Consider the following 14,427-nt stretch of genomic DNA (forward strand, 5'->3'; position numbering starts at 1 on the left):
AGTCCAGGCTCGATGAGAGTGCAGAAATGCGACATGGGTCATTCGCCAGGGTCACGATGAGGTAAACGACCGAGTCACAGGCCCATGAGGCCTAAGTTAGTGCCGGGCGTATCCTCGGCGTAATATATGCATAAAGGACGTGATATGTACAGTATTACAGTAAGATTGTGCTAAGTATTGTTAGAGTAAGCTCTAGCGGGACTGGGATAAGGGTTCATAGGCCTTGTTGTAAGGGCTCGTGGACATAAGAAGATTAACACCTCTAACGTAGACGCCGAAGATACAACAAGCGCTCCCTTGAGCTTGATGGTCTTGTGACACATTCACGTACTATATTAAGGCCCGGGCGAATAACTCCTCCCCTCCCCAGAAATACCAGTACACCTATGTCTTGCATCAGCTTTGTAAAGTAATGGGCATTGTCCATAACAGTCAGCGGGCCTGTTTATACTCACTATGTTGCTATCCCAGGAGAGGAAGTGAAGAAACATAGGAATGATGACATAGCCCTTTTGATGCCTGACATGCTCCTTACAACTCTCTGCCGCAATCAAGATCTCAGTGTATTAGCAGCAGTAGTAGGATGTCTGGATTGTTTTGGGTGTCATGGATCAAAACCACGCCGCGGACTCTGCTTAGAATGGTATGTATCGGAGAGCCAGCTGAGAACCTGGGAATAGAGCGAAACTGCAGGTTTTGACTTCTAAAAATGGCATGACACCATTCATAGAGGTTCCAGGACTCCGGGGCTAATATGGTTGCAGGGTGCCTATCAAGTCAAGATTCTATTTTGTCAAAGCTGCGTTGAGAAACAATTGTGTCCACCAAACTCCTGGCTTCAACGTATTTCCGGCCCTAAGTACGGAAAGGGAACGAAAGTCCTGATCTGGAGCTAGCTGGACAGGGACTAGCGTATCTGGCAAGGATCACCAAAGTTTGGGCCTCGTGCGGGGATAGACCACATGGTACAATCGCTCCCATGCAGGATCTCAACTCTAGGGGCTACGAATACAGCAAGTTAACTTTCAACCATGTTTGCAATCTTCACAGCAGGTCTCGGGGCAAAGGTACAGCCAGGCTGCTTTGACCAAAGGAAACAAGCTCCGGTGGCTGAGCAATGGGGACAGGTACAGTGGTTATTGTCCCATGTACTCGTACTAAGCGATGGTACCAATTTTTTGACACAATTGGAAACCTTCCAAGCAAGTCTGTTCTTGGGAGGTAGATATGCGCAGATATCTTGCAGTTATCTTTTCAAGGCCGTCGGCAGTGCCCACGGCAGCATACAGTGCAGATAGACCTGAACGAATAGGCGTTGGTGGTACATATTTGTCTAACCGAGTATCCAATACAGTGTAGGAGAGTGTGACTACTGTCAGTATGGTTCTTGCATCAAACCACCTTTTTTACACATGCGCGAGTAAGTTCTGCTAATCTTTCCTTCTCAGAGGGCATGCAGTGTTGATCCAAGTCTTGTCAAAAAGGTACCTAACTTCTGGTACCAATACAGCCGTGCTTCTACCGAATATAGGAACATTCACTTCACTAAGCTAGCCACAAAAAGCACGACTAGGTACCGATGGTACCAGTAATTCTTCTCATTCTTGCAATGACTCCAACAACCTGAGATGGCCTTGCCATGGAAGACCTGTCCCCGTTCCAACCAGCCCGGGACCTGAAACGTGCGGCATGTACAAGGCCGGGCGCTTGCCCACCGGCGGCAACCAATCAAACTTCATTCCGACCTAGCGTACCTGCACCACCGTCTTGCCTTCACCACCTCTACGCGCCCACAAAGTCTTGTCTTCTACCAATCCCTTCGGCTGATGCCCTCCCAAGCCAGCGATCAGCCACGCCAATTTGGTCTATATTAAGCAAAATGGCGTGAGGTTGTCTGCCAGCAACCAACCTGGGCCAGCCTGCAAGCGCACAATGGATAACCGCCCAGGAGTCCAGCCGTAGACTCGCGGGGTACCTACCCATGGATGGAGTATGGATTGGCCTGGATAAAGGGAGAGTGCTGGCACAGGCGGATATAGAGGTGTGCTTTCCTCTGTGCTGGTACCGAGGGTTTGTTGGTTATTTCTCCTTCTGTTCTTCTTGCTAGTCGTCATCTGTCCTCCGTCGTCTGTCATCCTTCATCCTATCAATCCTGCGCCACCAGTTGGGTTCTACTTCGGTCGGGTTGTCCTACCTTCTTCCCGTCTACCACGCCGCACTCAAGCAGCAGATCCTTTCCGCCATCATGAGCAAGTCTCTTCTTCTACTCGCCTGCGCCCTACCGCTGCTTGCTTTTGCACAGGAATCAGGAAGCAATCTTCCCCCTCCAGGATACAATGGAGGCACAGACAACCCTCAGGATCCCAGTGATGCTGGCGCTGCAGGCTCAGCAAAGGCAGCATTCTCGCTCTCAGGTGGTGCAATGGCAGCCATCGTCGTAGTAGCGGTAGTGGTGGTAGTTGGTGGCAGTACGTTTCACAAATCTCCTCTCATACATATCAACAAAGCTAACACCACTCCACAGTCGCATCAGCCGTTCTCTGGTGGCTTGCCAAAAAACGCCAATGGGACGTCCGCCAGTCCATTCGCCGCGCATCTCGTCGTCTCACCGGTCGCACCCCTCCCGACAACCCCAAACAGACTCGCGAAAACAGGAGAACAGGTATCCGTCTCAACTCGCCTCCTCCAGGGAAGAAAAGCAACAAGCCCAGAATGGACCAAGATGTCGAAAAGGGCCTACCATTATCCTCCAAGGAACCAAGACTCACCACAACCATCTCCAGCGTCCAGAAATGAAAGCTCTCACAGACTTTTTATAAATCGCTTTTCGTCTTCTCTTCCTAGTGGTTAGGACTTTAAAAGAGGCAAAAGTCCCAGTGCGCATGCTCTACGCCCCACCACACACCCTACCAATACGCGAATCCACCAGCCACTCATCCAAACATCAAATATCCGCGTCCTGCATCTCACTCGATAAGACCCCGCCCAACCAGCGCAGCGCGCATCCACCCAACCAAACAACACCAGCCCACGCATCCCCAAACCCCCAACCCTCAGACCACCACCTGGGCAGGATCCAACGCAGCCTCACGAACAGCCACGGCGTATTTCCCACATTTCCATCTTCCATCGTTTTTATCTTTCGCAGTCACATGGCTTACCATATACCTCATGATATCCCCCCCGCCACATTGACACGACCATGGTGAAAAGTCGTGATAGAGTAGACAGACGTCCCATGGGTATTTTTCTCAACCTGAATCAATACATCAATTGTGTAATCACAATATTCGCCTTTCCAGCTCCCCGCCCTCATCGCATTCATCTTCTGCCCCGGCGTTATTGCAGGTATATACCTGGTTCTGGTTCACTGTACTCGATTCGGGTTATCAAGGTTTTTAGGGCGGGCTTGGCGCATCGTGGCGCATCGTGGCGCTTATGTGAGGAGGGGGTGGGAGGGGAGAGGGGGAGGGGGAGGGGGAGGGGTTCCGAGACTGTGTTGTGTGGTGCATGGATGTTGTCATGGTTTTGCTTTTTTTTACGATGGGCGGGAAGTTGGGCTCGGGAATATGTAGATTCAGATTTGGAATCAGAATTGAACTTTAAACTTAGAGTCGGAGCTAGCTTCAGGTGCGATGAGATATCACATTCAAGATGGATATGACTTTCATTCGAGTCTGCTGTTTAGCTTGGACATGGCGTGTTTACGAAAAGAGAGAGAAAAAAGCTTAGTAGGGTAGGTGATTGGGCGAATTGGGAGATGGGCGGGATCTTTCTCTTCTCTTCTTCCTGTTGTGTGGTGTATACTAGTATAGTATAGTACATGAGATGCATTGTCTTCTGTCTATCTGTGTCGTGGGGGGAAAGATATATCTTCGTGTCCAAAAAGTATACGCAGATGTAGAGAATTTTACACATTACATACAACACTTTGCACCTCCTTGCCTCGCTCCCAGCCTATTCCACCCCATCCCAGCCCAGCCCAGTCCAGCTCCACCCCCAACACCCTTCTTCCCCCATCCCCTTCCAAAATACTAATACACCTCCCGCCCCGCAACCCTCATCCGATTCCCCTCGAGATCAAAAACCACCAACACATTCTTCAACCAGACATCGCCGAGCACCAGACTGCCCTCGCCCGCCCTCTGCACCCCCAACACGCACGACCCCCTCTGCGCGCCCATCCCAATCCCGCCAACTGCTCCAGGCCCCAGATTGATCAAATCATCAGCACTGATCCAAAATGTGCGACCTGCAATGGCAATCCCGACGCGCGGCGCATCGGCATTACATTTGACGATCCACATGCCCGTGCGGGCGTTGAAGGTGGCGGGCGGGACAAACGAGGCGGCGATGTAATCTGCGATGTCGTCGGGGGCGTAGATGAGGCTGGAGCCGGAGTCGATGATGTAGGGGGCCGAGGCGGTGGCAGGGTCGGGGCGGGGCGGCCGTTTTTGGCGGTGGCTGGCGCTGGAGGGGAGCTCGATGGTGAAGCCGGTTATGGAGAGGGAATACCAGGCGTAAGTGTCGGAGACGGCGGGGAGCGTGGAGACGGTGACGTAGTCGGGGTCGTCTGGGTGGGGGGTTTAGTGCTTGGGAGGGGGTGATGGGATGGGAGGGACGTACAGGATACGGGTGGTATACCACCGATTGCGAGGTAGCCGCCTCCTGTCGGGCTTTCGAGAGTGGGACGGGACAGGGCGAGGGAGAAGATGGGTTTGATGGTATCGAGTGCTGCTCTATTCATCTCGTTAGGCTATCCATCCTCGCTCGTGACAATGCCAGCCTCTGTGCCTGTGGCGGCTGGAGCTTCATGTTGGTACAGCGTGCTCGGAATACAAAGGGAGTAGGAAAGATTTGAGAACTTACATGGTGAACAGCGCACTAGTATACGCAAACTCACGCGCACCGCTGACAAGGGCTGGATACGCCAATCCCATGAGCCCACTGCTAATCCCATCACCGACCCAATACCCCTCCGCCACCACCCCTATCGTCTGATCGACAACGAGAAACGGTCTCCCATCTACCCCTACACCCCCAATTCCTAGCTGCTCCACGCCCAGCTGACCGCGCAGGAACTCGCCGCCCGTGTAATTGACACTAAACTCCCAATCCGGTATGCCCTTCCACGTCGGACTCACACCAGGGTCGTAGGACGCGTTGAAGCCGCAATTGGTTGGTACGGTGGGCGCCATGTTGTTGGGGTGCAGACACGAGAAGTAGGAAGCAGCAACCCATGTGTCTGAACTGCCGGTGTCGATTACGAGGGTAAAAGGCTGGTTGGCGAGGGTGACAGAGGTCATGTACACGCGGCCACCGAGAGTGAGAAGCGTTTCCTGGACAGGGGCAATTTGGCGTTTGGAAAAATCACCAGATCCGGCACGCCGATGAAATAGATGTTTCGAGGATGGCGGCATGAGGTGTGGTGCATTGGGGAGCGCTATGAGTTCCATGACGTTGGCAGCGACTATAGCAATTTATTATCACGTTCGTGATGAGCTGATATTGATAGACGCACCTGGCATTTCTGCTGCGGCTCGCCGGTTGTTGGCGGTAGCATGGCAAGAAGACGAAAGAAAGACAGAAACTGTTAGTATGGGGAAACGCATAATGGCCAAAGAAAGCGTCAAGACGATGGCAGAAGTGGGCCGGTAAAGTGTAGATGCTGCATTGCTATATATGATGGATCCCCTAGAACCCTGTATCAAATGCACGATCGCCGAAGCCGCATTTTGTTGGAAGAAAGGGAGGAAAGAGAGCGAGACTTGTCATCGCATAGTCTTGGTAAGTCGCCATGCCGCATTCCTGGATCGAGGCTCATGCTTGGCTCCGTGTAACCGGCGGAGTTACCATTACCTGGGGTCAGAGCGGTCTCATTTTTGCCAAGTTCAAAGTAGTATCCTGAATGCACGTGTACCTTGCGAATGTAACATGTGCACATGTACTAGAGCAGCTGGACAAAAGACCCAAGAGAAGATGGAATCACAGACTTACGGTAGGAGAGGCTGGGAGAGCTAAGCATGGCCGAATGGCATCAGATCAACGATAGGCAATGTCGACATCTCGCCAACCTGCCGAGCGTCACGAGAGAGGGGAGAGCAAGAAAGGCCAGACAGAGAGAGGAAAACTGGCAGTAATAGCACGACGCACCTGGGATCTCGTGCAAGCAAAAAGGCTGAAGAGGGTCGGATCTAGACCTCACGACACCCTTTCGTCGACATGTTCCCTTGATGAGCGTTAGAAGCATGTCAAGTGCAGCTCAAAGAAGGCGTACTGTTTTGATATTTTGGACTAGGCCGTACGCTCCGAGGCCAGATTTTGAACCTGCAAGTCGCCATGTGTTGTACAGATGCTGCTGAAAGACAAATGCAGCCCAGAGGTCTGCAGGATAGTAAAATAGGTCTGTTGTAAGCCGGGCCTTTTGGTGGGAATCTTCATAGACACACCTTAACGCCAGTCGCAGGAATGATTACCAGCCGCCGCCGCCGCCTCGTCGCCCACGGCCACCACCTCTCCGCCCTCCACGGCCTCCGAAACCACCGCCGCCGCCACCATAGCCAGCTCCGCCCCAGCCTCCGCCGCGGTCCATGTCGCCACCCGGTGTAGCATAGGAGTCTCGCGGTGGATTACGGCCCTTGAGCTCCTTTTGTAGGGTTTCGTAAGACTTGCGCATCTGAGCGTAGCCCAAATGCATCTTTCCGTAGAAGTGGTCTGCTAATCGGCGATCATTGTCCAGGCGACTGAGGTAGGCACCGCAGACATCGCACACCTGCAGTTTCTGGTGGCCCGAGGGTCCGCCCGTGTCTGACAACGCCCTCAACTCCCTCTCGCGCTCCTCCTTTTCAGCCTTCTTCATGCGGATCTTGGTGAATTCTTGGACGGCCATGTTGACCAGGCCTTCCTCGCCCATGATCTGTACCTCGAGCATGCCAGCGTCAATGGATTTGGTCAGTTCGTTAATTGATTTGAGCTGTAGATTGGAGTCAGCACGTGAATGAAGGCGGCTTGCGGGGGGGCGGACGGCCTACCAAGACATTTGTCTGCCTAATCTCCTCGGGCGTCTTCTCGAGTCTTCGCTGCGCCTGGTCGATCTTGCGGTTGCAGCTGTCGATGTGGTGCTGCATGTCTCTCATGTAGTCGAACTCGAAGCCCCATCGGCGCTTCTGCTCGGCGTCGGCCTCTTGATACTCGGTCTTGAGCGCTTCATTGTGGGCCTTACTGCAGGGGCCCAGTTCGTTCTTGGTGTTGGTGAAAAGGTCGTGGGGGCAGTTGCCCACGAGGTAAGAGCGACAGACTTTGGGATCGGTGATGCTGAGTTGGGGCGCGCGCTGGTCGGTTCCGCTCATGAGCTGCTCGCCCATAAGCTGCTCTGTCGGGAAGTGTTATTCATCAGGGGCAAAGGCATGGTGACGTGGATCGTCGTCTAAGGATGAGACAGAGATTGTGGAGGGGGAAAGGGACGAGAGGGGAGGGGCATGCTATCTTACCGAGCAGGCGACGCGTCTCTGCTGCAGCCATGATGTCGTCACTCGCGTCGTTTTTTTGTTGTCTGGTCCGGCCGCGTTGAGTGCGAGGTTGTGAAAGTAAGTTGTGCCGGCGACGAGTGACGAAGAGAACGGGCGCCCAAAAGAAATCGCGACCGCGGCGCCCTGGTCCGCCAAGCCCGCAACTCCCCCCAAAGGCTTGAAAGAGCTCCCGGCGGAAGAGCCCACACGCAGCCAATCACATGTGGGGGGGGGGGGCTTCTTCTTCTAACCTCAACGCGCGCGCGATTCGAGCAGCCTTCAGGCCTTGACGACATCAGCATCGGGAACTGTGCCAGCTGGCCGTCCGTCCAATTGTTCCTTTTCTCTTCGCCCCGAGAGAGCGCTGCCATGCTGCCATGCTGTCTTCTTCTCTCCTCCTTGCGTGCCTCCATGCCTTGATCACCCTCACTACCCTCACCTCCACAACCACCGCCGCCGCCAGCTCCGACTATCACGAGCAGCTGCTGCTTCGCCCGCTTCCTCAGGACACTCTCCTGGCCTCGTTCAACTTCCGCAGCAACGAGAGCGCGGCAGCATTTGAGCAGCAGAACTTTCAATATTTCCCCAGATCCTTTGGCCAGATCTTGCAGCATGCACACACCAAAGAAGTCCATCTGAGGTTTAGCGTGGGCCGATGGGACGCTGACAATTGGGGCCAACGGCCCTGGAATGGTGCAAGAGAAGGAGGCACTGGCGTAGAGCTCTGGGCTTGGGTAGAGGCCAACACAGACGATGAGTGTGTAAAAACAATCCTGCAAACACGAGGAAAAAGAAAAGAAAAAACTATGCTAATCAAACCAGAGCATTTGCGAGGTGGCTCACGCTCACCAATGCCCTCTCCGGTCTCTTCTGTGCTTCGCTCAACTTCATCGATGCCACCAAGACGATACGGCCCGTCATGGCCTTCTCTCCCGAGGGCCAACATCGCAACGCCTCCAACCTCCATCTCCTCCATGGCACACTGCCCCATGAAGTCGTCTGCACCGAGAACCTGACGCCGTTCTTGAAACTGCTTCCCTGCAAAGGCAAGGCGGGCATCTCCAGTCTGCTGGATGGACACAAGCTCTTCGATGCTTCCTTCCAGACCATGGCCATTGACGTGCGTCCAATCTGTAGCGAGGGCAGCGATTCCTGCTCTGTGGAGATGGAGCAGACGGTGGACATGGTCTTGGACATTGCCCGATCCAAGCGTCCACGAGACAATCCCATTCCGCGACCGCTGCCAATGGACCAAATGGAGTGTGATACGTCAAAGCCTTATCACGGCCACGACACTTGCTACCCCTTGAACAAGGGCACCGAACCCTCGTGGACACTGGAAGAGGTCTTCGGTAGGCCACTCAAGGGTGCCTGCCCCCTAATCGACATCGACAGCGATACCGCACATAACGTGTGCATCAACACCTCCCCAGAACGCACAATCTCCGTCAACACAACCGGCTCCTACGCCGAAGCTCTCTCCGTCTACGACACCCTGCGCTGCTACAAGCTCCCCATTGGCTCCGACTTCGATCTCGTTCTCCCCGAGCAGAAGATGACTTCAGGTCTCGTTCGCCCAGAACCCCTCGTCTTCGCCGCCCGGAGCATCAACGGCCACGGCCAAGAACGCGGTAGTGTGCAGTCCACCCTCCGCAACCCCTCCCTTTCCCACCCCGTTGAAATCATCTACCTCGAGTCCCTCCCCTGGTATATGAAACCCTACCTCCACACCCTCCGCGCACATCTCTCCCCCTCAGCCAATACCACTTCCCCCATACAGGAAACCTACTACAAACCCGCCATCGACCGCACCCGCGGCACCCACCTCGAATTGCGCCTTGTGATTCCCGCAAACTCCACCCTCACCCTCACCTACGACTTTGAAAAATCTATCCTCCGCTACACAGAGTACCCGCCCGACGCCAACCGCGGCTTCGACGTCGCACCTGCTGTCATTCGCGTCATCTCGCCCCTGCCGGATCAAGGTGACGAGAGGAGTCGTGGCGTCTATGTTCGCACTACTAGTTTACTGCTCCCGCTTCCCACGCCGGATTTTAGTATGCCGTATAATGTCATTATTTTGACGAGTACGGTCATGGCGCTGGGGTTTGGCAATGTATTTAATTTGCTGGTGAGGAGGTTTGTCGGCGTGGATGAGGTGCCCGTGGGTGGAGGGTTGAAGGCGATTTTGATGGCCAAGGTGGCGAGGCTGAGGGGGACTGGTGGGAGGTGATATTGGTAGGATCGTTTAGTTTTTTTTTAAGGGAGAGGATATTGGAAACATGCAAATCTCTTCACATAAGAAATAAGAGCTTTTGGAAGATGTGGAGCTGTTTCTTTCGAGTTTAAGTGTGAAGGACGCTTCGTAGCTGACGAACTGGGAGAAGTACAACTCCTTGATTTATAATATCATCACCGTCTACCCTCCGTCCTGCCCTGCCAGCCGGAGATAGCATCCCACTCACCAAACAATCCCCCACCCCTCAGTCCTCAAACCCAACCCCCAACCCACCCAAACTCCCCAAAAACCCACTATTCCCCTCGCCCCTAACAAGCGCATCCACATCCACCCCCCCACTCGTCAAATACCTCGCACTCACCCCCGTATTAATCCTCTGACTCAACAGGGCCTTCAACTGTGCCCTCAGGGCCCCCATCTCCGCCTTGGTCATGGCACTAGCCTCCTTCTCCTTCTTCTTGCGGCCTGTGCCCCTGCCCTTGCGGCCGGGTGCCTCCCTGTCGAATTCGTCGCTGTCGTAGTCGATGCCGAGGTCGTCTGCGGCTTGGCGGAGGACGTCGGATTCGGCGTGTGCTTTTTCCTTTGCGATGACGGTGTCTGCGAGGCGTTTTGAGAGTTGGGCGCGTGGGCGGAGGCGGGAGATGATGCGGCGGTCGAGATCGAGGGTGCGGATGAAGTAGGCTGGTTTTTTCTTGCCCGAGGGTTTGCTGCCGGGGGTGGTGGGGGTGTTGGAGGAGGAGCGAGCGTGAACCTTGGCCACGAGGCGGCGGACGCCGGCGACTTCTTCGGGGGCGCAGATGAGGATGCTGGTACCTGAGGCGTCGGCGCGGGCGGTGCGGCCGGAGCGGTGGACGTATGTGTCTGCGGCACGGGGGAGATGGTAGTGGATTACGAGTTCGACTTTTGGGATGTCGAGGCCGCGGGCGGCAACGTCGGTTGCGACAAGGATGGAGCCAGGGCGTTCTTTGAAGCGCTCGATGGAGCGGAGGCGGGCTTTTTGTGCCATGTTGGAGTGGAGGGGAAGGGCAGGGAGGTCGAGGTTACAGAGATAAGGGGTTAGGCGGCGGACGGCAGATATGGAGTTTGTGAAGACTAGGGCGCGCTTCTTGCTGTAGAACATGAGGAGCGAATATAGGTAGAGATCTTTTTCAGGCCCGGCGCATTCGATCAGACCTTCTTTGAGCTTGTTTGCCATTTGCGAGTTGGGGTTTGCGTCGATGAACTTGGGCTTTTCCTCGCGGAATTTGAGCTTTTTAAGTAGATACTCCATAGACGCTTGCTGGCTCATTTCGGCCTTGTCAGGTCGGGACTTGCCTGCGAGCTTTTGTTGCAGACTCTTTCCAAAGGTTGCGGAGAAGACCAAGGTTTGGCGGTTAAGCTCTGGAGTTGCATCATCATTCTCGCCATCGACGGCTTCGCTGTCTGGCTCAAGAATCTTGAGAATGTCTCCGAGTTCTTGGTAATGGCCGTCACTCAACAAGCGATCCGCTTCGTCAATGACGAGGAAGCGAATCTGCTTGAACTTCTCAAGTAGCCCTTGCCCGGTGCTGATGACTTCCCACAGTCGACCCGGGGTGCCCACCACAATATCTGCTTTCTCAAGCTGTCGTCGCTGTTTCTGAACAGATAAACCACCAGTAATGGATGCGATGTGAGGGGCATTGAAATCCCCTTTAGTGCACAGCGCAATGAGATGTGCGGTGATTTGATGCGCAAGTTCTCTTGTAGGTGCAACGATGAGCGCGATGGGTGTGTGATCTTTGGAATCCTTCAGTCCTGGTTGGGCTGAAAGGAAGGATTCGATAATCGGGATACCGAAAGCAAGTGTTTTTCCCGAACCTGTTGAAGCCTTGCCGATGACATCACGGCCCGCCATAATCTCTGGTATCGTGGATGCTTGAATCTCGGTTGGCTTTTGAAAGTTGAGCTTCGCAAGTGCGTCCAGCACCTGCTCAGACAAATTCAGCTCCTCCCAGGCCGAAACATCCACCTCATCATCGTCGTCGATTGGCTGATCGGCAAGAATGTCAAAGGCGCTCGGCCCAAAGGTTTCACCGTCACTCAGCTCAGTGCTGTCAGACTCTTCCCCATCGTCGTTGTCTACCCCACTCACGGGTGTCTGCTCTTTCTCGGCACCCTTCTTCTCCTTCTTTTCCTTGGGCTCTTTCTTTTTCTTCTTATCGTTTTTTTCGTCCTTGTACGCGCTTACATCTCCATTGGTATCCACTATGTCGTCTTCAGCAGTGCTCGACAGCTCCACATCGACAGGCGCATCTTCATCGTCGCTGAAGCCCTCCCATTCCACATCTTCGCTCTCCTTCTGAACAGGCTTCTCGGATACCTCCTCAGCTGGCCCCTTATCGTCATTAGCTGGCCCTCCTTCACCACTAAAGGTGATTTGCTCGAGTCGTTTTGCCTCTTCTTCCTCACGCTGCCACGCCTCCTCAACGTCCTTTGCAATTTCCTCTTCGGTCTTGGTAGTCTCAAACGTGAGGTTTCCCGTTGTTGGGTCCTTGACAATCGTGACATCATCAATCTCTTCAAGTCCATAGAAGCCCTCTGTATCCTCCAATCGATCAGGCATGGGCACAGCTTTCCATCCCAGCTCATCGAGGCGGACCTTGCGCTTCGTCTTCGTGGGAAGCGGTTTGGCAAAGTTGGAAATAATCTTGGGGCGCTTGTGCGGCTTTTGCGCCGCTTTGGTAGCACTGTGTGGGCGCTTCATATTGCGTTCGGTGAGCAGTTACGGGCTGTCGCAAGGTTGAGGGCTGCTCGAAGTTTTCCAAAACTTTTGGTCGGCGGTCGGGTTCGGGGGTCCGACAGCGCCCCGCTCGGCTATTCTTGCCTCTCGAGAAATCTTCCCACACTTCACGTGCCTTGAACATTCACACGTCCGTCACTGCTAATTTATCTCCGATTATTAGCTTCGCCAGTTCTGGAAAAGTAGGGGGAAGGCTTTCCAATATATTCATCTCGCCAGTCATCCAACCATAAGGAACTCGAAGAGCACGAACCGGGACCTGATTTGAGATTATCATTGGACAGTGACAATCGGCAACACAGGATACTTACTCTGACGGATTATTCGAGCATACTACAGCAGTCCACAAAGTCACAATGGGAAAATCATCTAAAGACAAACGAGATGCCTACTACCGCCTCGCAAAAGAAGAAGGATGGCGCGCGCGTTCAGCCTACAAGCTTCTCCAACTCGACGAGGAATTCAACCTATTCGAAGGTGTAACCCGAGTTGTCGATCTCTGCGCTGCACCCGGAAGTTGGAGTCAAGTACTATCTCGCGTGCTCATCAAGGGCGAGAAATTTGGGCGTGCAGGCTGGCAAGAGAAGCAGGCCGCAGCGCGCAACTACGTCCTTGGCCTCGACAATACGAAGACCCCGGCCCCAGCAGAAGAAGAGAAGAAGGATATCCAACCCGCGGAACGGCCAAGGCCAAGAGAAGGAGTGAGAATCGTAGCCATTGACCTCCAACCCATGAGCCCACTCGAAGGCGTCACAACGATGCGCGCAGACATCACCCATCCCTCCACCATCCCACTCATGCTCAAAGCCCTAGACCCAGATACATACGACCCCACGACCCCCCAAACCTCCTCACCCGTCGATCTAGTAATCTCCGACGGCGCCCCAGACGTCACCGGCCTACACGATCTCGACATCTACGTGCAATCCCAACTCCTCTGGGCCGCACTCAACCTCGCCCTCTGCGTCCTCAAACCCGGCGGCAAATTCGTCGCCAAGATCTTTAGAGGCAAGGACGTCGATCTCCTCTTTGCACAGCTCAAAACCGTGTTTGATCGCGTGCGCGTCGCAAAGCCACGAAGTAGTCGCGCAAGCAGTATCGAGGCGTTTGTCGTTTGCGAGGGCTTTTGTCCCCCCGTGGGCTTCACGCCCAGTCTGGACAAGCCACTCGGCGCAGGCACACAATTGCCCACTCCCCCGAAACCCACACCCACATCCACAGCCAGCAAATTCTCACGCAGAGTCCGCGACGACGGCGCCGTCGAGATTGACTTTGGCTCTGAAAGCGAAGACGAAGAGGATGTCGAGCAGGGCGGTCGACGCTGGATCGCCCCGTTCCTGGCCTGTGGCGACCTCGCGGCGTATGATTCCGATGCGACGTATCATTTGCCAAAGGATAGGGTGAGTTTGGATCCTGTGCAGCCGCCGACTGCGCCGCCGTATAAGAGGGCGCTGGAGATGCGGAAGTTGGCGGGTGGGGCGTATGGGAAGACGAGGGCGAGGGAGAGTAAGGCGGTGAATTAGACGTGCGATTTGGAAGACTTGGTTGAATATATGTTGTAGTAGTGAGAGGAATTTTGTTGTGTCTTGGGAGTCGAAGGTGGTGATGTTTCAACATTTTAAATCTTTGGACTTTCATGTCTACGTGACCTATCACTATCGTACAATATACATCTCCCACTTTCCATAGCGCCCATCATACCCAGCATCTGCTTCCTCGCTCATTCCCCTCCCCACAACCATACCAACCTCTCTAATCCCCCATCTCCCCGTCAACCCTCCACCACAAAGAAAAGTGTACAATCAAGAAAAAGATCCATATATAATGTCTGATTCCTCGCATGGCGAGTAATCTAGGCTAGGCTAGGTAGACCACATAGACAGGACAGGCATGGGTAGTAGGTACGGGTAGTAGGTAAC

At 54.2% G+C, this 14,427-nt stretch overlaps 7 protein-coding genes across 7 annotated transcripts; 4 read left to right on the forward strand and 3 right to left on the reverse strand.

The window, feature by feature from the left end:
- Nucleotides 1–1,031: 1,031 nt before the first annotated feature.
- On the forward strand, nt 1,032–1,749 carry IAQ61_001470 (uncharacterized protein; the record flags this gene model as incomplete). Its single annotated transcript, XM_066095118.1, has 2 exons — nt 1,032–1,221; nt 1,565–1,749. 2 exons carry the CDS (start codon nt 1,032–1,034, stop codon nt 1,747–1,749), a joined length of 375 nt encoding a protein of 124 aa, XP_065954966.1.
- Nucleotides 1,750–2,245: 496 nt separating this feature from the next.
- Nucleotides 2,246–2,851, forward strand: IAQ61_001471 (uncharacterized protein; the record flags this gene model as incomplete). The annotated part of the gene is made up of 1 exon (XM_066095119.1): nt 2,246–2,851. The coding sequence occupies one exon, from the start codon at nt 2,246–2,248 to the stop codon at nt 2,849–2,851; it is 606 nt and encodes a 201-aa protein (XP_065954967.1).
- A 1,183-nt stretch (nt 2,852–4,034) lies between these two features.
- Nucleotides 4,035–5,528, reverse strand: IAQ61_001472 (uncharacterized protein; the record flags this gene model as incomplete). The annotated part of the gene is made up of 4 exons (XM_003839728.2): nt 4,035–4,573; nt 4,627–4,739; nt 4,870–5,470; nt 5,522–5,528. The coding sequence occupies 4 exons, from the start codon at nt 5,526–5,528 to the stop codon at nt 4,035–4,037; spliced, it is 1,260 nt and encodes a 419-aa protein (XP_003839776.2).
- A 514-nt stretch (nt 5,529–6,042) lies between these two features.
- On the reverse strand, nt 6,043–7,521 carry IAQ61_001473 (uncharacterized protein; the record flags this gene model as incomplete). The annotated part of the gene is made up of 6 exons (XM_003839729.2): nt 6,043–6,074; nt 6,154–6,229; nt 6,278–6,384; nt 6,541–6,973; nt 7,032–7,372; nt 7,491–7,521. 6 exons carry the CDS (start codon nt 7,519–7,521, stop codon nt 6,043–6,045), a joined length of 1,020 nt encoding a protein of 339 aa, XP_003839777.2.
- Nucleotides 7,522–7,885: 364 nt separating this feature from the next.
- On the forward strand, nt 7,886–9,741 carry IAQ61_001474 (uncharacterized protein; the record flags this gene model as incomplete). Its single annotated transcript, XM_003839730.2, has 2 exons — nt 7,886–8,265; nt 8,331–9,741. 2 exons carry the CDS (start codon nt 7,886–7,888, stop codon nt 9,739–9,741), a joined length of 1,791 nt encoding a protein of 596 aa, XP_003839778.2.
- Nucleotides 9,742–9,991: 250 nt separating this feature from the next.
- MAK5 (ATP-dependent RNA helicase) lies at nt 9,992–12,472 on the reverse strand (the record flags this gene model as incomplete). Its single annotated transcript, XM_003839731.1, has 1 exon — nt 9,992–12,472. The coding sequence occupies one exon, from the start codon at nt 12,470–12,472 to the stop codon at nt 9,992–9,994; it is 2,481 nt and encodes an 826-aa protein (XP_003839779.1).
- A 392-nt stretch (nt 12,473–12,864) lies between these two features.
- Nucleotides 12,865–14,031, forward strand: IAQ61_001476 (uncharacterized protein; the record flags this gene model as incomplete). The annotated part of the gene is made up of 1 exon (XM_003839732.2): nt 12,865–14,031. One exon carries the CDS (start codon nt 12,865–12,867, stop codon nt 14,029–14,031), a length of 1,167 nt encoding a protein of 388 aa, XP_003839780.1.
- Between the last annotated feature and the right edge of the window lie 396 nt (nt 14,032–14,427).

This window comes from Plenodomus lingam, assembly GCF_022343315.1.
Source record: "Plenodomus lingam strain CAN1 chromosome Unknown contig_12, whole genome shotgun sequence".
NCBI lineage: Eukaryota > Fungi > Ascomycota > Dothideomycetes > Pleosporales > Leptosphaeriaceae > Plenodomus > Plenodomus lingam.